The sequence below is a fragment of the Papaver somniferum genome, unplaced genomic scaffold, assembly GCF_003573695.1.
Source record: "Papaver somniferum cultivar HN1 unplaced genomic scaffold, ASM357369v1 unplaced-scaffold_21, whole genome shotgun sequence".
Lineage (NCBI taxonomy): Eukaryota > Viridiplantae > Streptophyta > Magnoliopsida > Ranunculales > Papaveraceae > Papaver > Papaver somniferum.
This window is the reverse complement of record NW_020631041.1, coordinates 4,819,037-4,843,547: the sequence shown is the minus strand read 5'-3', so window position 1 is coordinate 4,843,547 and position 24,511 is coordinate 4,819,037. Positions and strand designations below refer to the sequence as shown.

General features: G+C 37.0%; 1 protein-coding gene and 1 pseudogene across 1 annotated transcript; one reads left to right on the top strand and one right to left on the bottom strand.

Moving 5' to 3' along the window:
- The first annotated feature begins 6,642 nt into the window (after positions 1-6,642).
- On the top strand, positions 6,643-14,725 carry LOC113339473 (annotated as a pseudogene).
- Positions 14,726-20,553: 5,828 nt separating this feature from the next.
- Positions 20,554-21,449, bottom strand: LOC113339472 (protein MAINTENANCE OF MERISTEMS-like). Its single transcript, XM_026584737.1, has 2 exons — positions 21,003-21,449; positions 20,554-20,892 (listed from the first exon to the last, which is right to left on the bottom strand). Exons 1-2 carry the CDS (start codon positions 21,447-21,449, stop codon positions 20,554-20,556), a joined length of 786 nt encoding a protein of 261 aa, XP_026440522.1.
- Between the last annotated feature and the right edge of the window lie 3,062 nt (positions 21,450-24,511).

Below are 24,511 nucleotides of genomic sequence, written 5' to 3'. Positions count from 1 at the left end.
TTTTCGCAGTCATTCAGGAAAAGGCAGGAATTAATTTTCAGTTCTTTAATCCATAAGAGAGCATGTAGAAATGCCTTTTCTTCTACTTATGCATCTACAATTTGTATATTATGATCATTTAAAGTTCTATTAAACAATAGATATTAAACTTGTTCTTTATTATTAGTTATTATGTTATGGTTTTAAATCAACTGACATTTTATAAGGTAAGTTTGGTAATATCCTTAATTTAATATTTACATTTTCAATATATGCATCGATACTAAACTATGAACATGTGTTTTACTTGTTAAAGGTTCAACTATTAAAAAAATGATGTGTTAATTATTTTTAATAATAATAATAATAGAATTTTAGTGATCACTTATTCTTCTAGGCATCTTGGGCAGAATCAAATTAAGTCTAAATTGGAAAGAAATATCGAGGGTATATGTGATGCATTACAAATTAGTTTAATTGTATTTGCATTTCATTCCTTCTCATCCAATAAGTCTGAAATTTGAGTTTCTAAAATACTGATGTAGGATCTTCAATTCATTCCACAGTTTCTCGTTAGTTCGTCTGAATTTTGACAAGGACTCTTGAAGGATATCGTTCATGTAATCTTATGATTTTTTTTTCATTGAAATTATATCGTTTTATTGATTTTGAAAATAATAAAAAACTGACGTATTTGTCTTTGACTGCGCGTTGAGCAAATTATTTCCCTTCGTTATATATTATATTCGAATAATCAAGAAAGATTTAGAATGATGTTGTATTCTCTTTCATAATTTTTTTCTAAAATATTATCATCTTAAGCTGTGTATATAATCGATTAAGTAAACTAGATAATAATAACATCATTCTCCAAACTATGATTAATAACAATGGGTAAATTTCGAAATCACACTCATAGAAGCTTCAATATTTCATTTTCAAATGGAGAATAATATATAGATAGTTAGAATGTGATTCAATTTTTTCGTCAATCACATTTGAGGGTCAACATAAACTTCAAAATTCAAGTTGGAAAACCTCCACCTAAAGTGCTAATTCAATTAGCGGATCATGCAGATGTTTGAATTTAAAGTTGAATCAAGTTTGGAGCAGCAAACTACTTGGCACATAAATTTTTTACTGTTTCACCCAAAAATTTGAGAAATCTGAACCATTAGGTACAGGGATCTATTGGTGATCTAACAGATCTACTGTTTTTTCTTAATCCTTGGGCGATTACTACTTGATTCGACTAAAACCATATGAATTAGTCTTCAATTTAAGATAACATGGATGAAAAGTTGAAAGTTGAATTCGAAGACCACAAGGAGTATCCTAAGGTTCCATATATATATATATATACATATACATATGCATATACACATACACATACACACATATATAAGGTGTCTTTGGGTCTACTTGGGAAATTGTATTGAACATTTTAGCTCGCATAACTCCATATATGGTGCCGATGCGTCTAAACCGAAAACAAGCACAACTATTTACATGTTGGCGATACTTTTATCCCTCTTACAATAGAAACTTGGTTCATCTTATGTGGTTCTCTTGTAGAGTAGTTTGTATATCAAAAGCAGGAATCAATTTTCAAAGTCACAGGAAGAAATAATTTGTATCATAAAAATTAAAGTCAACTCTTTTGCTCAAGGAAAAATTTTAGTGCATGCTAGCTGCATAAGCAAACAGTTAACTGCCGTTGATAAAAGATGTACCCGTCGGAGCCGCAACTACCCCACTAAAATTCCGCCCTTAAATAGTTCGGTCCATTTTAAATGATTTTTCCGTAAATTGAGCGCCCATCCGGGTTCTTTTTCCCATTTTGGGTAAGTTAAATAGTCATTTAAAGAGTTAACTTAGGGAGTTAGCAACCCTTACATCAAAATGAGTAGAGCCATCGAATGCTCAGATAATAGATTCTTCCCTAACATTAGATTTATCTACTTTTAAAGCTTTTACAATACAAGAAGGACAACTTATTTACCCGATTAAGAACAATTCTAAAAGATTTAGCTTCCTTAGCTAGAACATCAGCCACATTGTTTGCTATTCTTGGAACAAAGAAAAAACCCAAAAAGTTTGAATAAAAGCTAATTTTCTGTTTTACTTCCTCCATAATAGTTTGATTTTGCCAAGTTAACTGGGAAGGTAAGTCATTCAAGTAATCAAAAAGGTTCTTGCAATCTCCTTCAACACTGAAGTTTGAAAATCTGCATTCTCTTGCCCATTTAGCTGCTTGTAAAAGTCCTAGTGCTTCTGCTTCTTCTGGAGATGATGCTGAGATGGGTCCCGTTATTCCTTGTTCAAAATTAGCTGCGTCATAAGGAAAAACCTGCTGGTGCCGTTTCTGAAACTTAGGCTGCATCTAAATTAATTTTACTTTGAAGACTCATGGGAGTCTTCCAAGTTGCTGTTGTCTTACCAGGAATATTGACTACATTGTTTGTGGCATTATGTTTATTTTATGCCAGAAGTTCAAGTGTCTCTATATTTCTAAAGCTAGCTGTAAATAAGATTGTTGCTTCTTTTTAAATGTTCTGGTACATCTTTCTTTCTATACAAACCAAATTTTTGTCATTATAATTTCTATAGGAAACTGGGTTGCCTTTTCTATCCAACCCTTACAGATATCTAAAAAAGAGGTTGAAATACTAAAGTGTAACTGAACTGGAAATAAACCTATAACCCATACTGATTTTGCATAATGACAGTGGAAGAATAGATGTTCTATGGATTCTTTCCCCTCACAACCAAAGGTACACTTAGGTGAGACATCGATCCTTCATAAATATGGATAACTTGAGGTTTGTAAGGACTACATTCTGAAAGCACTTTCATGTGAATTTTTTATTCTTTGAGACACATTTAAAGCCCATAGACCTTTCCAAAAGAAGTCCCACAGACCTAAGTTATAATTGTTAATTGTTCGTTCATCTAATTGTTCGTTCATCTAATTTTGAGTACATCGATTTAACTGTGAAATTACCCAATGTTGTGAGAAGCCATCTAAGTTTGTCTGGTTTGGTCTCTAAATTCCTTCCTAGAGCTATTCTTTTGGTATAAAGTGGTTCACATCTGCCAAGGGTTTTAGTCTATTGGAGAAAAATCCCCGATTGAGCCAAGATCTTAAGTGAGAGGGAGTAAACTCACGAACATTATGGCAGTCTTATACATATTTCTTTTGTTATTGATTGCAATATCACTAGTATCTTTTAACTACTGCATCTCTAAATAATGTTCAAAACTGTGCTCCAATGTTTATCAATGCTTCTATAATAAAATCCTCGACAAATGCTGCTCGTGGAATCATCTACTGTAGGCCAAATGAAGAGCTCATTGCATTCAGATGCTATACATCCAATGCAAATTCATTAATCGAAGTAGAAGCATCCGATGCAAATTCAGTAATCGAAGCAGAAGCTCAAGCCCTTCTTCACGCTATCGGATGGGCTAAGCAAGACCACATGCCACATTCAATTTTCATGTGGGACAATCTATCTTTGGCGAATGCTATCAACGAAGAAATGTCTAATATCAAATGCACATAGTTTTCTTATGTGGCTAAATGTATAGATGGTTTATCGAAGTTGCAACGGACCTTTTGTAAATATGTTCCGCGTAACTTTAATTGAGTAGCTGATTCTCCAGCCAAACTCGCTAGGAAATCTAATATAACCAAAACCGTGAATTCCTCATCCTCTTAACCGTGTACGAGCAAAGATATTTTCATTTTATACTGCCTAGTTTTTGTTTAATATAATTTTCGATCTCATAAAAAATGAAAGAGTGTAAAAAAAATTTTAAACAGGAAAAAATTTATTTAATAATAAAAACAATAACATGATGTATTATTTACAGCCTTTCGTTTTTTCTGAACAATAACATATTGTCAACTAACAAACAAGAAAATATGACGAGGAAAATCCAAACAATGAGGTATTAGATGGTTCGAGTCTTGCTATTCTCTTGCTAGCAAGCATAGATTTTTTCTATTTCACATCAACAAGAAATCTAAAATGGGCTTTAGTTGTGGAGGCAATTTACTTGTATTCTGTGAAATGGGCTTTGGAAATATAGTGTGGTTTGCTCTCATGGGAAGGTCTTGTCTTGTGATCCGAATTTGACTATTTCTCGACTACAGTCTAAACTGGACACCAAAATCAGAATATGCCTTTGATTCGGAGCACAAATAGAAATAGGCAAGTTTGTCAAAATAAAATTTGACCTTTGCCACATTTGACTCCAGCAAACTTCAGCCTTTGTGAATTTTGATTTGGGAATGAGTAATTTTTTTCACTGATGCTACACACACCGTGAATTCTCCACCGAAAATTCACCGACATTCACAGCCCCGGAAACCCCACCGGGAAAAAAAGGGGGTGAATTTTTGTTTATCAGTGGGCCCCACCATTTTCTGTGTCTTGCGAGGATATGACCGTGAAAAAATCACGGTGAATCTAGACTTATTGAATTTTTTTACTCCATTCATTAGGTGTTACCCGGGCCGATATAGGGCTCGGGGTCGGGCTCCGTCCATTGTGTTTGGTTATAGTACAACAAGTAGATTGCCCAATCCCAATCGGTAGAATTCTCCCTAGTTAGGTAGTTTCCTAACTTGAGTAGATTCTGTGATTTAGCAATTCCGCGTGTAGTTACTAGTTAACTACAAATTTGGAAATGTTAGGATTATAAATAGATATAGGCCTAGTTTTGTATCCGATAGACTATCATAGGTCCATTTTTTTTTTCCAATTTACAAATCTAGGCCTCCATCTAGGGGTGTGTAACATACGGATGGTTGCGGTTTATGGGTCACTCGCAACCAAACCGTCAAAGTTGCGGATTTGGAACCGTAATCGGCCCAATCAACCGCGGATTTGACCTTTGCGGATCAACGAATTGTACGTGCCGAATGCGGATTAACCGCGAATTTAGAATTTAAAAAAGAAAAGAAAAAAGTCTGTCTACCTGTAAAAATCCCTTCGTATGGGTAATTGATCTCACTATTTATGTTAACTCACTGTCTCACTCCCATGATAATAAATTAATAACAATGAAGCAAATGCCAAAGTTTTGTTGCACAATATTATGAGTACATGCAATATATACTTACTAAGTAGTAATCTTGCAACTGATAAGTGTAGTGATCTTTAATCATTTGATGTAGCACCTTGTTTTTGAAAACGAATTTAATTTCCTCTATGAGTTGACATACAACAGGATAAATTTCCTGGATTAGTGCTTTAGCAGGATTCTTGTCCACATTAGACCACCTTTGGCGGATAATTAGCTACCTTGTTTTGTGTTTATATTCAGTATCAAGAGTAGGTCATGACTTCTTTTTCCACTAGTTCTCACAACGCACGGAGTGGATCACATGTAAGCATCGAGAAACTTCAAAACCTTCAGTTTCTTCAAGAAGATTATGCAAGTCTTGAAATGTTCTCTGAAAGAGGACGAACCTCTTATTCCCAGTAAATTAAATTAGAGATATCCAATCTAATCTAAAATCTAAAACTCAATTTTTGCGGGTGCGGGGGAATTTCAATGTCCAACCGCAACCAAACCGCTAAACCTTTCGGATTTGAAAACTCAACCGTGTCCGGTCCATAAACTCTTGCGGATTGGTTTTCACCCGCAATTTTGCGGACGGTTGCGGGTGAAAACTGCGGTTTCAGTTTTTCTGCCCACTCCTACCTCTATCCATATTTCCATCCAAATCCGTTAGTTTTGTCAATTTCTCGATCAATTTGGTCAATTTCTCCCCAGATGTGATAAGTTAATGACTCACACTTTACTCTTATACCCTTATACACGTGTAATCATTTTTATTGTTTGATCTAATACTAGGGTTAATCCCTGAAGAAGTTAACGGATCAGATAAAACAAATATAGTGCCGCCACGTGTTATAAGGATGAGCATCTATCTCGTCTCAATGAAAACGAACGCCTAGGATTTAATCTCCCTTGATAATAGCGCTTCTTACATAACACATTATACAGAATCCCTTCGGTTCTTCTTCTCTGTTCTCCATCTCTGTTCTTCCCGAGCCGCTTCATGATGCCTCGATTGTAATCTTATTCACGATGATGAAACTATAGAGGCAGTAGTAGCTTATCCATCTTCATCATTTGATTCCGTTTTCTCTTTTCCAGTGATCAAAGGGAAACCTTGGGTTTGTATCTGATTTTAATTTTTTTTAATGTGCAATGTAAATTTTCGAAATTTTAAACTAGGGTTTATGTTGTATTCAAATTTAGGGGATACTTTTACTTTCAGTGAACACCCTGTAGTTTATTGATTCAATTGATTGGTTAGTCGAGCACTTTGTAATCTAATTGTTCAATTGATTATTTAGTCAAACATTTTGTAAAATCATATTGCAAGGACACTCTGGAAAATCAAGGTTTAGGTTGTCCTTACTACTTCAATGTACTACATACACTTTACACTTATATATTTGGATTGGTAATACCTATTTCTCAGGGAATCAGGTCTTGCATATTTTTATGGCGTACATTTGAAGTCTGTCAGAGTTTTTAGATTAGTGAGAGAGTTAAAGATCACAATCTTTCCTGCAAATGGAAGGAGGGGCTGTTTTAGCTCCGTTTGACTGCTGGGTTTGCTTACGAGGAATTAAAAACATGGCTATACGTGTTCAAAAGCAGCAGGTGCATTATAAGGGAGTAGTTTTCCTTAGCTACCATTTCCGCTAAAATTTCTTGCCCCGAATTTATTCGCATATCTCTGGGCATCGAGGATGTAAATGATTTGATTGATGACTTGGATTATGCGATTAGGAAAAAAAAAAAAAAAAAAAACTTAGCTACGCTGAGCGGGAAAGGTGTTGACGTGTGGGGAGGTGCAGCTACATTTGGCCATCTTTCTAGCTGTGCTCATGCGCAGGTTGAGCTCATTGATTTCTCTCCCGGGGAAAAGTACCTGGTTACATATAGCAGTCATGAACCTAGCAGTCCTAGTGAGACACATAGGATTGTCTTGAATATTTTTGACGTGAAGACGGGTAAAGTTATGCGTGGTTTCGGAGGAAGTGTTGATGAGTTCGCTATTGGAGGTATATATGGATTTTCATGGCCCTTTTTCAGATGGGGTGGTGGAAAAGATGATAAGTACTTTGCAAGGATTGGGAAGAATGTCGTCTCTGTTTACGAAACAAAGAATTTCACACTCTAATCGACAAGAAATCTTTGAGAGTTGAGAATGTGCTCGACTTCAGCTGGTCACCTGCTGATCCCATCATTGCTCTCTTCGTTCCTGAACTAGATGGAGGCAATCAACCCGCCAAGGTGAGCCTTGTTCAAATTCCTGGAAAAGAGGATCTCAGGCAGAAGAATCTCTTTGGTGTTATTGACTGCAAAATGTACTGGCAAGGCAATGGAAAATGCCTAGCTGTTAACTACACAAAAACCAGGAAAAACACTTGTGCTAGTTTTGAGCTTTTCCGAATCAAAGAAAGAGACATTCCCATCGAGGTCCTGGAGATGGAGAACAAGAATGACAATATTATTGCCTTTTCTTGGGAGCCAAAAGGACATAGGTTTGCTATTATCCATGGAGATTCCTCCAGGGTTGATGTTAGCTTCTACTCGATGCGGACGGCTACAAATACTGGGCGGGTTTCAAAGCTCACAACACTCCAAGGAAAGAATGCTGCTAGTGAGCTACATTGGTCTTCTTCTGGTCGTTTCATAGTTATTGCCGGTCTCAACGGACAGCTGGAATTCTACGATGTTGATGAGCTCCAAACAATGGCAACTGCGGAGCATTTCATGGCAACAAACATCGAATGGTATCCCACTGGAAGATATGTTGCAAGTTTTGTTACTTCAGTTCATGAGATGGAAAACGGGTTCAACATATGGTCTTTTACTGGAAAGCTGCTATACAAAATCTCAAAGGATCACTTCCAACAGTTTTCATGGCGTCCAAGGCCACCATCTTTCTTGACCGCTGGAAAAGAAGTAGAAATTGTTGCGTCTGTACCAATAAAACACTCAAGAAGGATGTTAGAAAGATGTAAGAATAAAATGATTAATTTCTGGAAAGTAAATAGACACTCAATTGGACTGCTAACAGAGGACAGAGTCACGTGTTCAACACGCTGTCCTTAACACGATATTTGACCGGTACGCTTCAAGAATGAGTGATGCCTATACCCTGTGGTCAAGTTCGTATCCAGGATAAAACTGCCCGTTGCAAGCACTGTTAGCACTACAGTACTTGCCCACTCTTACGACCTCAACAACAATTGCGCACGGAATGAAAAATAAAGGACCACACAGGGGGAGAAGACGAAAAGAAGAGGATAATAGCTCTTCTGGACACGAGTTGAAATGAAAAATGTGATCGGTTTATATAGGGGAGAAGAGAGAGGTCGAATTGATTGTGCAATAAAGGCGAATTAAAGAGAGAATAAATTTTGAATTAAAAACAAAATAAATTCGAATTAAATTCAAGATTTTTTGTAACAGCAATAAAACGGTCATGCACATAATGTCGACATAAAAACGGAAATAAACATAATGTCGACATTTGCCGGGTCAGACGCCCCCCCCACAATTAAGAGAAAATTATTTTCTCTTAAAATCTTTTAGGTAATAATTAAAAATAAGTTTTGCCAAAAAGATAAGTCTTGGTTGACCCACACCCACACCCGAACCCGAACCCGAACTGCCCGCCCGCCCGCACGGCGGCGGCCGCGTGCGTGCTTCGGTGCGAAGTACCGCGCGTGTGTGAAAATGTGTGATTGCACCAACTAGCCCATTGCCTAAGTCCTCTCCCTCTCACAAAAGTGTTAATGACCCAAGGGCCACTCTAATATCAAAATTTTCAATACTTATGGAGAGGTATCATCTTTAATTTTCCCTATGTGGGACTACAGGTTCATTCACAAATAGTGAAAATGAGCTAGTGTCCTTAGTGACCAATAGATCCTAAGTTCCAATCCCACCAAGACCAAAAACCAAACTATTTTATAAACTCATTTTCTCTAACAATCCCCCACATGAATGAAATACCGATAAAAAAATCAGAAAACGGAAAGCGAGAAATACCACTTAGGCAAGAGGTGTCCATGAGGTCTTGAACCTTTGCTTAGTGAGAAATTGCCGGAACTACTTGATGGACAGTGAACGCGATGTCTTGAACTACCATCGTTTGGTGTAATCCGCGATAATAACCACGCGTGATATCTCTCTAGGTGCTGTCGAGTTCGTGCCGTTGTGTCCTTTTTGGCCATGGACAAATCCCGTTTCTCAGAATGCTCTAGAGAATCAGCTCTTTTCTCATAGGAAGCGACCCACTTCCACATTCAGATAGGTGAGTTCTATCAAGAGTGTTTACTGCTACACCCCACTTCAATCTAAAATTGAAACTATAGAACTCATTAAGACTTAATAGAAATTCATCCCCACATGCAGTCACACTATCACGTCTACACCATAGGGAAGGGGCAGAGAATGAATTCTCTGATAGTGTTTACCTTGACCTGCCACAAATTAGTTTCTCATTCGAAACCTTGATCTTGGGATCTCCAGTCAACAAGGTTGAGTATCCTTCATGGCAAGTTTATTTAATGAGCCTAAGCCCCATCCCCTTAGATGCATTACTAACTATCTCCTTGGACAAACCTTTCGTCAAAGGGTCCGCGATATTCTCCTTGGACTTAACCCAATCAATGGAAATAACGCCTTTTGAGATTAGTTGTTTTAGGGTATCGTGTCTTCTCTTTATATGTATAGACTTCCCATTATAGTAGCTGTTTTTAGCTTTAGCTATGGCATCTTGATTATCACAATGTATAGATATAGTCGGCACATGCCTATTCCAGAGAGGAATGTCTTCTAAAAAGCATCTTAGCCAAGCGGCTTCCTCTCCTGCTTTATCTAGCGCAATAAACTCAGATTCCATAGTGGATCGAGCTATGCAGGTCTGTTTGGAACTCTTCCAAGAAACAACCCCACATGCTAGAGTGAAAACATATCCACTCGTAGACTTAGACTCCTCTGAGTCTGATATCCAGTTTGCATCACAAAATCCCTCAAGGACGGCAGGATACCTTTCATAGTTCAAACAAAAGGTCAACGTGTATTTCAAATACCTCAACACTCTAAAATGTGCATCCCAGTGTTCCTGCCCTGGATTACAAATATACCTACTTAACCTACTCACGGCATAAGCAATTTATGGACTAGTACAGTTCATCAAATACATCAGACTTCCTATAACTCGTGAGTATTCAAGTTGTGATACTCCATTACCTCTGTTCTTTTTGAGTTTACAACAAGGATCATACGGAGTATAAGCAGGTTTACAATCAAAATGATTGAATTTTCTAAGCACAGATTCAACATAATGAGATTGACTAAGACTATAACCGTTAGAATTTCTCCTAATTTTCATCCCTAAGATTACATCTGCAGGGCCTAAGTCTTTCATGTCAAAGTTATCATTCAGCATGTTCTTAGTGGAATTAATTACATCCATGCTTGTACCAAGTATAAGCATATCATTAACATACAAGCATACAACCACACATGCATCATTTACAAGCTTAGTATACACACACTTGTCAGATTCATTGATTCTAAAACCACTAGAAACATTACATGATCAAATTTTTCATTCCATTGTTTAGGTGCTTGTTTCAATCCATACAAAGATTTTTTCAGTTTACAAACTTTGTTTTCACAACCTTTCACTACAAAGCCCTCAGGTTGTTCCATGTAAATTTCTTCATCTAATTCACCATGTAGAAAAGCTTTCTTTACATCCATTTGATGTATTTCTAGGTTATGAACCGCGGCTATAGCAATTAACATCCTAATGGAAGTAATTCTCGTAACGGGTGAGTAAGTATCAAAGAAATCTACACCTTCCTTTTGTTTGTAGCCTTTGACTACTAACCTAGCCTTGTATTTTTGAATAGTTCCATCTATGTTACGTTTCCTCCTGAATATCCATTTACATCCTATGGCCTTACACCCTGGAGGTAAATATACTATCTCCCATGTATCATTTTCTTTGATGGATTCCTTTTCACTAATAGAAGACTCTTTCCACCACGGAGCTTCAGAAGAAGTCATGGCTTCTCTATAAGTCTGAGGATCAGACTCTGCTAGTGTTATGAAGTCATGTACAAAGGAGGTTTTGGTGCTAGCCCTTTTACTCCTCCTAAGATCAAATTCTACTTCATCTTCCTCTAAAGGTAAATGACTGGTTGAAGGAACATCTAGGGGATCAACACCTCTCTTACGAGAGTCAGATTTTAAAGGAAAAACATTTTCAAAAACACAGCATCCCTAGACTCCATAATAGTATTTACACCAATTTCAGAAACATCAGAATTCACAACCATAAATCTATATGCAGGTGTATGCTCAGGATACCCTATGAAGACACAGTCAACAGTTTTGGATCCTATCTTGGTTGCTTTAGGTTTAGGGATCTGAACCTTAGCCAAACCCCCACACTTTAAAGTATGCTAAAGAAGGTTGTCTACCTTTCCACAATTCGTATGGAGTTTTATCTGATCCTTTAAAAGGTACTCTGTTCAGGATATAGCAGGCTGAGAGGACAGCTTCCCCCCACAAGTTCGAAGGTAATCCTGAACTAATTAACATGGCATTCATCATCTCCTTAAGGGTGCGGTTCTTACGTTCAGCTACTCCATTCGACTGAGGTGAATAAGGAGGGGTAACCTCGTGTATTATGCCATGTTCTACACAGAAATCTCCTATAGGAGTTATGTACTCACCACCACGGTCAGACCTAATGGTTTTAATGGTAGTATTCAATTGGTTTTCAACTTCTAGTTTATACCTCTTAAATGCTTCTAAGGCATCATCCTTACCTCTAAGCAATAAATATGACAGTACCTAGTACAGTCGTCTATAAAGTAACAAACCATTTCTTACCGCCTCTAGTTTGAACTGATTTCATGTCAACTAGGTCTGAGTGAATTAATTCTAAGGGTTTAGAATTTCTATGAACATTTTTGCTAAAATGTTTTCTAGCATACTTTGATTCTACGCATATTTCACATTTGTGTTCCTTTTCCAAACTAAATTTGGGTATGCAGCCCACATTGGCTAGTTTAAGCATTGATTTATAATTTACATGTCCAAGTCTACCATGCCAAACGTTCAAAGACTCACAAACATAAGCAGAAGAATCATTATTATTCATTACATCAGAGTTTACATTAAGCTTATATAGACCCTCAGTCTTATAACCCTGCCCCACATAATCCTTACCCTTAGTTACAACACATTTCCCAGATTCTATTACAATTTTAAAACCCTTATCATCTAAAACAACACAAGAAACAAGATTTTTGCAGATGTCCGGAACATGAAGAACTTCATTCAAAGTGAGAGTCTTGCCAGAAGTGAGCTTGAGCCCAACTTTGCCTTTTCCTACAACTGCAGCTGCAGATGAGTTACCCATATAGAGTTTCTCTCCTTCCCCTACCTTACTGTAGGAGGTAAACATTTATTTGTTCCCACAGACATGTTTGGTAGCCCCAGAGTCTACCCACCGGTCTCTCACATTTGTTACCAAATATACTTCAGACAGCGTGTCAGAAAATTCATCTTTGTTGTTTTCAACCAAATTAGCATTATTTTTCTTTTTAAGGTCCTTACGGTTTCTACAGTGAACCTCCATATGGTCAGGATTTCTGCAAGCATAACAATTACCCTTAATTTTATTAATGCTAGATTTAGGTTTTTGAAACATACCTTTCTTGCCTGGAGGTTTCTTGGAGTTGTTTCGGTTCTTATCAGCATTGGAACCTTTGTGTTCAGTCACATGATCTTTGTAAGACATGTCCCTTGAAGAAGATACATTTTTGTCCTTGGAGCACAACAATTCTTCAACTTGAATTTTCTTACCCAGTTCAACCATAGTAACTTCAGCAGTTTCATGTCTCAGTTTCTTCTTGTACTCGGACCAGGAAGTAGGCAATTTCTCGACAGCAGTAGACACTTGAAAAGTTTCATCAATCACCATACCTTCGGCTAGAATTTCATTCATAATTTGCTGGAGTTCAAGGAATTGATCAACCACAGATTTGTCATTCACCATTTTATACTCATAAAGCCTAGATACCAAGAATTTCTTACTTCCGGAAGTTTCAGCTTGGTATTTCGCCTCCAAAGCAGCCCATAAATCAAAAGCAGAAAAGTTTTCTTTAGCATTGTAAAAATCATACAGAGCATCCTCTAAGCAATTCGGAATATGATTTTTAGACATGTAATTGTTCCTCTTCCATTCTTCTAAAGAAGACTCACGACCAGCATCATTCAGTGATTCATCAAAAGGTTTCAGAACATATGAATCCAACTCATGGTAACTTAGAAAGAATAACATTTTGACTGCCACCTCTTTAAAGTCTTTTCCAGAAAACTTTGCAGGCCTTTGAACGTCATTTTTACCCATTGTTACAGACAGAAAACAGTAAATATCGTGTTAAGATTGTTGCGTCTGTACCAATAAAACACTCAAGAAGGATGTTAGAAAGATGTAAGAATAAAAGGATTAATTTCTGGAAAGTAAATAGACACTCAATTGGACTGCTAACAGAGGACAGAGTCACGTGTTCAACACGCTGTCCTTAACACGATATTTGACCGGTACGCCTCAAGAATGAGTGATGCCTATACCCTGTGGTCAAGTTCGTATCCAGGATAAAACTGCCCGTTGCAAGCACTGTTAGCACTACAGTACTTGCCCACTCTTACGACCTCAACAACAATTGCGCACGGAATGAAAAATAAAGGACCACACATGGGGAGAAGACGAAAAGAAGAGGATAGTAGCTCTTCTGGACACGAGTTGAAATGAAAAATGTGATCGGTTTATACAGGGGAGAAGAGAGAGGTCGAATTGATTGTGCAATAAAGGCGAATTAAAGAGAGAATAAATTTTGAATTAAAAACAAAATAAATTCGAATTAAATTCAAGATTTTTTGTAACAACAATAAAACGGTCATGCACATAATGTCGACATAAAAATGGAAATAAAAATAATGTCAACATTCGCCGGGTCAGACGCCCCCCCCCCCCACAATTAAGAGAAAATTATTTTGACCCACACCCACACCCGAGCCCGGCCCGCCCGCACGGCGGTGTGCTTCACGTGTGTGAAAATGTGTGATTGCACCAACTAGCCCATTGCCTAAGTCCTCTCCCTCGCACAAAAGTGCTAATGATCCAAGGGCCACTCTAATATCAAAATTTTCAATACTTATGGAGAGGTATCATCTTTAGTTTTCCCTGGGACTAAAGGTTCATTCATAAATAGTGAAAATGAGCTAGTGTCCTTAGTGACCAATAGATCCTAAGTTCCAATCCCACCAACACCAAAAACCAAACTATTTTATAAACTCATTTTCTCGGACAGAAATTTCAAAGAATCTTGATATATACAGCAAGAAATATGAAACCGAAGATCAGGATGCTGCTGCTCAGCTGCATGAAAAAGGCAGGCAGAACCGAGAGATGATGCAACAAGAGTGGGACTCGTGGATCAAGGAATGGAAGCAACTGCACGAGGAAGAGAAATTAGAGAGGCAGCAGCTCCTAATAAATGGCGAAGCAAGTGATGATGAAACATCATCATATGAAGCTGAACTAGTCGAGGTCGAAGAATTCTTGGATGTTAAAGAAGAGGCTGATGTTCCTTGGGAGTTCAACCAAGAGTAGATTCTCAAAGTGTCAATTACTTTTTCATCCTTCTTCTTATTTGCATGTTGACTAACACCATTATAATAATACACTGCAATGAGAAATCTATCTCCATTGTTTATTTATACTGAATTTTATACTACAGCTAGTGCTAAGTTAACTATTGCTAAGCGTAATAGTATTGTTATTTTGGAAGATACAAGTGTTGTTGCTGAAATTAAATAAGCTTTGGTTGCTTATCGACGTAACGTAAACACATTATCATACACTGATTGATCCAAATTGGCCACTAGCTACTAGCTAGGCCTTTAGAATTAATATTAAAATCTATGAACCTACAGCTAACGGTACCACCCTTACTGGCCATCTGCCCAAATAGCAACATCTCATGTTTAACATTCATTGGTCTCTACCAACATGTCATTCTTGTGGTTAGCTGAAACCATATACCATACGTGTGTTCAATATTGATTTACGGGTCACATTACACATTGAAGTTTTTGTGTTCGAGATCATTCTCTCTTTGCCAAGTCCCTCTATATAAATAGATGAGAAGTGTGGTAGGGGACAAGTACCAAAGATCTGCATCTCTTCAGAAGCTCATCTGTTTCCATAGAGAGAAAAAGGATAGCAAAAAGATAAGCTAGAAGAGAAAAACTGGTTTCATGGGAAGTGAATCAGTAATCTCCGGTTACGGAAACAACGAAATGGCACGACAACAAAACAACGAGAGAACATCATCTTCATCATGTGGGGGGATGTACTTTCAGATGCCGTTACACTATCCTAGGTACACCAAAGCTGAGTACCAGACCATGCCTGAATGGAAGATAGATGCTCTGCTCAAACAGTACGGTTTACCTGTTACCGGTGATATTGTTCACAAACGAAACTTCGCCATGGGGGCTTTCTTGTGGAGTCAGTAGTTAATAGAACTTTCACTCACAAGAGTGTCAAGGGGAGCTAATGAACACTAATATCATGAATGTTTGTATTAGTAGATGAAGATGAATTACATACCGGTCATCATCGAATTGTATTTCTCTATATATGAATAACTAGTAATGTTGTATTGTATAATTATGTTATGTTCTAAATATATGCTACCTCCCTTTCTGGAAAAAAAATACTTTCATTTTTTTATTTTAGCCTAAAAATATATCAAATTGAAAACATGAAAGTAACACTTTTCCAGAAACGGAAGGAGTATATGTGATTGGATTTACCGTTCTTGCGTTCTTCCTTAAAACTCCACATCTTGACACAAATTTCCATAGTTATGAACCGAACTCATTTGCATTCTGCCAACTGATCCAAGGTGGTTTACGCCTTCCAAGAGAGTCCATAATGGACGCCCCAAAAAAGCTGAATATGGCTTTGTTGTGAAGCACAATCAGACAAACTTGGCAAATGCAAAATCGGCAAAAATTTATCTGTCAAATTTGACCGAGTGCTTCATTAAACTACGTTTGGTGATAGAACGGGAGGATTAAAATACGAAAAATGGGTTATTTGTCCAGATATTTTTAAAACATGGTTTAAATGGACGAGTAAAAATTAGTATGAGTGAAATGGACAAAATTTTTTTAGTAAGGATGAAACTGGATTCATCCTGACTTAAAAAAATAGTGAGGATGAAACTGGATGCATCCTGTGTAAATTAAAAAATAAAAAAAATTATTTGAAAATTGGCAGGATGAAATTATTTACATCCCGGCTATTTTTACATTTTGTGGTAAAAATACCTCCAACATATATACTATTTCCGTACAGAAAAAAAAAAGTCTTTCAAATTTTCATTTTTTCCATAATTTTTTGTAAGACTGATGTAGTATAATATATACCACAAAATTGGTTAAAAAGATCAAAACCAACAATTCCTGGGTGGAAAGGACATTTAGATTTTGATACTGTTTAAATGGACAAAAATGTAAAAATAGCCAGGATGCAAACAGTTTCATCCTGCCTATTTTCAATTACTTTTTCTTATTTTAAATTTACACATGATGCATCCAGTTTCATCCTCGCTATTTTTTAAGTTTAAGCCGGGATGAATCCAGTTTCATCCTTGCTATTTTTTTTGTCCATTTCACCCATACTAATTTTTACTCGTTCATTTGAACCATGTTTTAAAAATATTTGGACAAATGACCCATTTTCCGAATATATACTACCTCCGATTCTGAAAAAGAAATATTTTCACTTTTTCATTTTAGCCTAAAAATAGACCAAATTGGAAAAGTGAAAGTATTTCTTTTCCAGAAATTGAGGGAGTATCAGTTAAATTAAATCATACGAGCGGGATCTAAAAGTGAGCCTCAATGTGGTACACTTATAAACCACGCCTTTCTTGATTTATATGCAAGTTTTTAACTAATGTTTGAAACATTTAAATTACCAATTGAATTACATGGGGGAGGTTTTGGCTCACTTTCAAACTATGTATCACTGTATTGGTGTATAGTCCCCTTGCTCATCGTGGATTTTGTCCAAATCCTATTTCTAAAGGTAACTTTGGGTTAACTTAGGCTTCCTCTATTGTGGATGTGCTCTCTATATAAGACAGTCTGCAAGGAAGGCAAATATAAACTTGGGGTTTAAACTTAGGTACGGTGGGATGAAGGAAATTTTGATCAAAAGTGTGCGACTGCCGACGGGCGATGGATCACACTTAATACACACTAATAAGCAATCACGTAATCACAAAATTAATTTGAAAAATATAAAAATATGTGACTAACCAAACAAATAACAAGTACGTGGTAAGTATATTGGCCAAATTTCTCTTTGGCAGCCACCCTTGTGAACGCTCAGAGCTGAGATACACGAGAATATGGATATAGCAGGCTGCTATATCGTGCATTATTAATGAATTGGGTCCGAGCATATCCTGACATAACCTCAGGTACACGAAACATTGAAGGCTGCATCCTTTCAAGGTATTTAATATGGTTCTGATATACATGGCTCAAATTTCCCAAAATTTCAGAAAATTCTAGATGATCATGACATTTACAAGAATGAAGCTAGCAAAAAATGATCATGACCTCGCATTTCCATCTAGTAGTTTGTTTCCATCATCAGTTTTCCGCCACATATTATTCATGATCGACATAGGCACTTTTTGAAGTGAAACAGCTGAATGATACAATTTCATTTGTAGAACCTGCTTGATCACCCTGACCTGATGTCCAAAATTTGCACCCGATTTTTACTAATAATTAATAACTCTTATATGGTCCAAGAATTTCACCCAACTATTTCTTGTGAACTAAAATATGCCTCATATCCCATAAATTGACTTCTTATTTAAGATCCTGGCTAAATTGGGACCTAGAGTGATTATATTGGGTCTACGACTACAAGACAAAAAAGAATGTTTTGAAGTAAAATGGATAATTCCGTATCCAATTATTTTACTAAATAACAAAACTACCCTTGATTGATTAATGCTAATTTGAGAGATTAAATGATGTTTAATCAAGTTAACCCTGAAATCAACTGCTATTAATTCATCATCAAAACTTGAAATTTTTTTATTTTTTATTTTTCAAAACTCGATCCAGAATCGGTTGATGTTAGTGCAGTTGTAAACCGATTCTGGCTTGAGTTTTTTCAAAGGATGAAGTAAACCCAGAATCGGGTTTTTTCAATACCCACATAAATCGATTACTGGAATCGGTGTTTGTATATGCCCACATTATCCGACTATACCTTACTTTCAGAAACAAAATATTCATTACATAGTTTAGGAAATTAGCGCATTACATATATAGGATCCAGTATGGGTATTCTAGAATTTGACACATCAAATGTTCGTCAATGAACCTCCGAGCACGTCAGTACAACGTCGTATATTCTTTGTGGTGAATGAACTTAGTTTCCCCATTACAAATTCTCCATAGCCCATTGAATCGTTCCAGCTGAAATTCAGTGAATTCTTAAATGTTAATATGCTAACTTTTAACGATGACATAAGTATAAATATTATCGGATTACTCACTTTTTTCCTAAGAGGATCTTGTGGATGATGTTGGTAAACCATATTTCTAACTTTAACATACTCTCGCATTGCACTTTTTATGTAGTTGAATCGAAATTCCAAGTCTCTCCATTTGTGGTTATTGGGATTCCCGGTACGCCTGTAAAAGAACTCTTTAACTCTCTTCCAAAATATTGAATAGATTTCATTCGAACGCTCACGGAACATATTAGCAAATGATTTAATGAGACACAAATCTTCATGCGGTTCCCATTTCACGTCTACTTCCGGATCCCACTCCATTTTCTAGGCTAAGTGTGTGATGTGGGAGTGGCTCAAAGAGGTTGTCTTTATATAGATAAAGACTCAACGACTATTTTTTCAAATTCAATTCAAACAATTGGAGTTTAGGTATATCCACATAGTCCAATTGTCTCCTTGCAAAATCATATAAAATGTGCCTCTCAATAATCGGATTTTAATATTGCACATGTAATCCGATTCTTGGCAAAAAAAGTTACAGAAGAACTGCCACTTTTCCTTGCAAGAACCGGATTACATGTGATGCAAACATATACCTATTATAAAGGTTTTCAAAATCTGTCTCTCAATAATCAGTTTTTAATATGTCAATTGTAATCCGATTCTTGTCAAAAAAAGATACATGAACATTGTCACTTTTCCTCACTAGAATCGGATTACATGGGATGCCACATAAACCGATTCTCAAGGTTAACAAGACTATGGATTTTTTTGTTTTATCAGAATTAGACTTTAAAAGTATCCTTATAAACCGATTCTAAAAACTTAAAAACCAGGTGAACAAAATTTACAGAATCGGTCTATGTGGTGCACCTTCAAAACCCGATTCTGAAATTGTGCCCCTGGTGAACTGTCAGAATCGAAAACTTCCAGAGTCATGCATTTTTTCACACACACATTATAGTTGGTTCTTTTGTAGCGTCTTAGACAAACACAAAGAATTTTCAAAAGAAACCAGATTCTGTCATTCATAAACTAGAAATATAACCAAACATAATTCGACAATAAGTTTAAGACATAATTTTTGATGCCACAATTATCCATAGTAAAGACATAAATTTGAAATCATTCATTCATCAACATCCCCATCATGACCACTTCCATGAACACTACCACCTCGTCCTCGTTTAGTAGGTTAATTTGGCGTTTCTCGATGCACTTTCAGAATACTTTTTTGAGGCGACTCTCTTCCTCTTTTTCTTTGGCTCCTCCTCCTCCACCGGTTCCCCAAAATTTGCACCCGCTTCTACATCTTCGAGACTGTTCAATTCATTAATAAACATTTCATTGGCCTTAACATTTTTCCCTCCCCTGATATCTAGTTGTGCTTGGGTTATCAAGTGCCCGACTTGTCTTCTCTGTTTCCATTTTAAATAATAAACATTAAACAAATAATGATAAAATAATTAACAAAAATGTAATTGAGAAATAATACACACCAGGAATTCAAGAGATGCATATTTGTCCTCTATCCGGGGCCTCTCATCTAATAGTATCACTCGAGTATGCGAAATATTGAGGTACCACGGCATGTAACCCGGAATTACCTCATCATCTGTTTTCAATCGACCATCCATAGCATGTCCGTTGTACCTTCTCTCATCCCAATATTTACATGATGATAAAGGGTCGTGAGCAATATCATTATCAAATGACTTGGTTTTTATCTCATTGATTTGAAACTTCTTGTGCTCCTCTAGGACTTTTTGTATGTATCCGCATTGTCTTGCGAATCTCGTCGGGTTGTACATTACATATTCTCTTGGGTGAAACAACAGACCAAAATAATGAGCTTACTCTTCGCACCCAACCATCTTTCCTTTTACTTTGGACAAACCCCCTTGTAAGGGTCAAAGACAACATCTTTCGTCGTCAAGTTGTTCAACTGGCGTCTCAATTTCAGATAAACCACATCTTGGGACTTTTTCTTACTCTTGTAGATGTACATGTCTCCATAAAAGTTACCATCCCATTCCTTGTTCTTAAAAGCCCTTTCAGCAAATATTGGGAAGTACAAATATATCCACGCATGTAGAAAATTCATATTCCCTCCTATTTGGTTCCTGTCAGCCCTGAAAGTCTTTCTCAACTCGTTCAATGAGTGTGCAAGGATAGCAGTCCCCCAAGAGTATTTGTGAATCTTTTTAAATGGTTGCAACAACTGAATAAAGTTGGCGTTCACACGGGCACCGGAAATGTCGGGAAAGATAACAGATCCCATGACGTAGAGGACATACGCATTGGCCGTGTGAAGATACGTTCCTTGGTCACCTCTTTTCCCTCAGCACAAAGTTTCTTTGTTCCACTAAAGAGTTCCCTCAACTTCGAGAGATGGAATATCCTATGCTTTGCTTTGACTACTAACATTTGTGACTTAGTCATCTCCTCATCCCGTTGGAACACTTCCTTGGTGAACGCATAAATCTTGTCCCACTCAAGCTCTTGCGCGTACTCTTTGTGTTTCACGGCTTTACCATCTATGCTTGCCCCGGTAATGAACTTCGCATCATTTGGAGTTATCGTCATTTCTCCATACGGAAGATGCAAAGTATCCGTTTCCCTGTAATATCTCTCGGCAAAGGCGGAACAAAGAGGTTTGTCGTAACCAAGATCCAAATTCTCGACCGTAGGCAACATCCCCGTAGATTTGACTAGATAGATTACATAATCAACTTCTCCAACGGTTGATTCTATTCCTTGCAGTGGCCAATTCCTCATCATACTCACTGACGTTCATAGCTTCATATGACGAACGACATACATGTCTTCCTATAAAATAAAACAAATATGATAGACAATAATCGAAACATTATATGGATACTAAGTTTTATATTACATAGCATAAGGTTTAGGCAGTTACTATGGTATGGAAAACGACCGCGTCCCAACTTTCTTTGTACCCCCATAACACCCGTCCTCCATCACCCCGTAAACACGATCATTAGGGCCGCGAGGAAACATCATCTCCGGGTCGGGCATGTGGTCCCATTTCTTCTTCTTTGTACTATCTTTCTTACCATCTGTCTTACCTTGTTCTTGGGTGTCTCCTCTTTGGACTTGTTGCTGAACTTCTCCTCCTTGGACTTGTTCTTGCACTTCTCTTCCTTGGACTTTTTCTTGCACTTTTCTTGAACTTTTCCTATCTCTCCATCACCTTCATCCTCACTTTCTTCTCCATCACCTTGATCCTCACTTTCTTCTCCATCGTATTCCTTGACACCACTTTCTTATCCATCACCTTCCTTGCCGCCACTTCTTTATTCATTTATATCCTTGCCACCACTTTATTCTTCATTAACTTCCTCCTCACCACTTTCTTATTCAGCAACTTCTCTATCACCACCTCCTTCTTCAGTAGGTGTATCAAAATCAGATTCTTCTTGTGCTGGTTTCTCTGCTTGAGGTGGTGGGTTATTGATGTGGATCTCTTTGGATTTACTCCCCGATCCCCTTCGGCGGGAAGCATTTATATTTTGACCACCCTCTTGACGAGGTCTCAAACTCTGAGGAGAATCTGAATCATTTTTCCTCTTATTTTTCTTTTCTGCTTGACGTTGTTGCTTGCACTTGTTTGGCCTGTAAAATACGGAGATAAGCGACAAAAAACAATGGAATTCAATGCATATTTTTGAATTCAAGGTATACAATCGGTTTACTCGATATACATATAAATACCGATTCCTAACACAGCACATCGACAATCGATTTATATAAGTGTTAATGTAATCTGATTCTAGCAAGAAAAGTCACAGAAACTTTGGGCATTCTTTCTTACAATAATCGATTTACTCGATACTGTTATAAAACCCGATTGTAACATTACACATCAAAAATCATCTTTTATATATGCAAATGAAATCCGATTATGGCTAAGCAGTGGATATTCAATCGGGCTATGTGGACACATATGTAATCCAATTCTAACGAAAACTGTTTACAGGAAAACGGTTAAAAAATCGGGGGTCTAACAACCACACCCAATATTTCGATTAGCAATCTGTATGGACTAACTCTAATATACTTTTAAGAGAATCAACTAGACAGTCAGAGTCAATCTTAATAAAAGTATATCAAAGAGTTATATCTCTCTTTCTCGATTCAATACCTACTCAAGCAAATAGAAGATTGCGAGTCTAATTGAATACAAGAGAAATCACTTGAACGGTACCAAAGACCAGTGTTCAAGTATCAATCAATTACAATCAACAACCAAAGGCTGGATTTCCCAATTGATTGATTCAACGCACAACCTATGATATTTCAATTATATAACAAAATATAATGCGGAAAAGAAATAACATAGACACCGGAAGTTTTGTTAACGAGGAAACCGCAAATGCAGAAAACCCCCGGGACCTAGTCCAGATTGCACACACACTGTATTAAGACGCTACAGACATTAGCCTACTACAAACTAACTTCGGTCTGGACTGTAGTTGAACCCCAATAAATCTCACACTGATCCAAGGTACAATTGTGCTCCTACGTCTATGATCCCAGCAGAATACTACGCACTATATTCCCTTAGATCTCACCACAACTAAGAGTTGCTACGACCCGAAGTTGAAGACTTTAATAAACAAATCTGTATCACAAAGAAAAGTCTACGGTAATAGATAAATCCATCTCCCACAGAAATGCCTACGAGTTTTTGTTCTGTATTTTCATAAATCAAGGTGAACAGGAACCAATTGACAAACCAGACTTATATTCCCGAAGAACAACTCAGTATTATCAATTACCTCCCAATAATCTAAACCGTATGATGGCGAAACTAGATATTGTGGAATCACAAACGATGAGACGAATATGTTTGTGACTAATTTTATATCTTGCCCATCGGAGAAATCAATCTCAAGATAATACTTACGATTGTACTTAGTACGATAGAAACAACAAGATCATATCACATAACTACAAGAAAAGTAGTATCGGTCTGGCTTCACAATCTCAATGAAGTCTTCAAGTCGTTAACCTACAGGGTCTCGGTAAAAACCTAAGGTTAAAGGACAATTGACTCTAGATAATACAACTAGTATCACAAAAGAGGTGTAGAGATTAGGTTTCCCAGTTGCTAGAGTTCTCCCTTATATAGTCTTTCAAATCAGGGTTTGCAATCAATGTTATCTTAGTAACAAAGCATTCAATATTCACCGTTAGATTAGAACCTGATTAGATTCAAGCTAATATATTTTAACCGTTAGATCGAAACTTAGCTTGTTACACACAAATGAAATGCACGTTTATCTAGGTTTGTGTAACCGTACCCAAACATGCACATCTAGTTGGTTCAACAGTTGTTAACCAAATGGTTAGCCATATGAGAACTTTCATATCAACCATATTCTTCTTTACCACAACTAGTTCAAATGACTCAACTGAACTAGTTAGAGAGTTGTTCAATTGCTTAGATTTTTATAATAGACACAATTGAAACAAAAACGATTTGATTCACTCGATTCGATGCATGAACTTTATACCCACAGTTTGCAAACTTGCATTCCTTAGTTTATATAAGTTTAAGTTCACGAATAATTGTTTTTAGAAAATAACCAACTTAAGTACGCGGACTGGTACGCGGACTGAAGTACCCGGAATAAGTTTGTAAATAGTTTACAAACTCCAACAGATTTTCTCGGGAAGAGAACCTCCGACAGTACGCGGACTGGGTTCGCGGACCCTGTTCCGGTTTTCCTGAGAAGCAAAGTACGCATACTTTGGTTCAAGGAATAAGGATTTTTACGTGCATGAGTTACCATACAATGCTTAAATCTAACAAT

Bases quoted from the DNA above. Each gene is read 5' to 3' on its own strand.
- LOC113339472 (XM_026584737.1), bottom strand. From the start codon at position 21,449: ATGAGGAATTGGCCACTGCAAGGAATAGAATCAACCGTTGGAGAAGTT. The intron at 20,893-21,002 runs GTGACCAAGGAA...AACTTTATTCAG, and splicing joins TTTGTGCTGAGGGAAAAGAG to TTGTTGCAACCATTTAAAAA.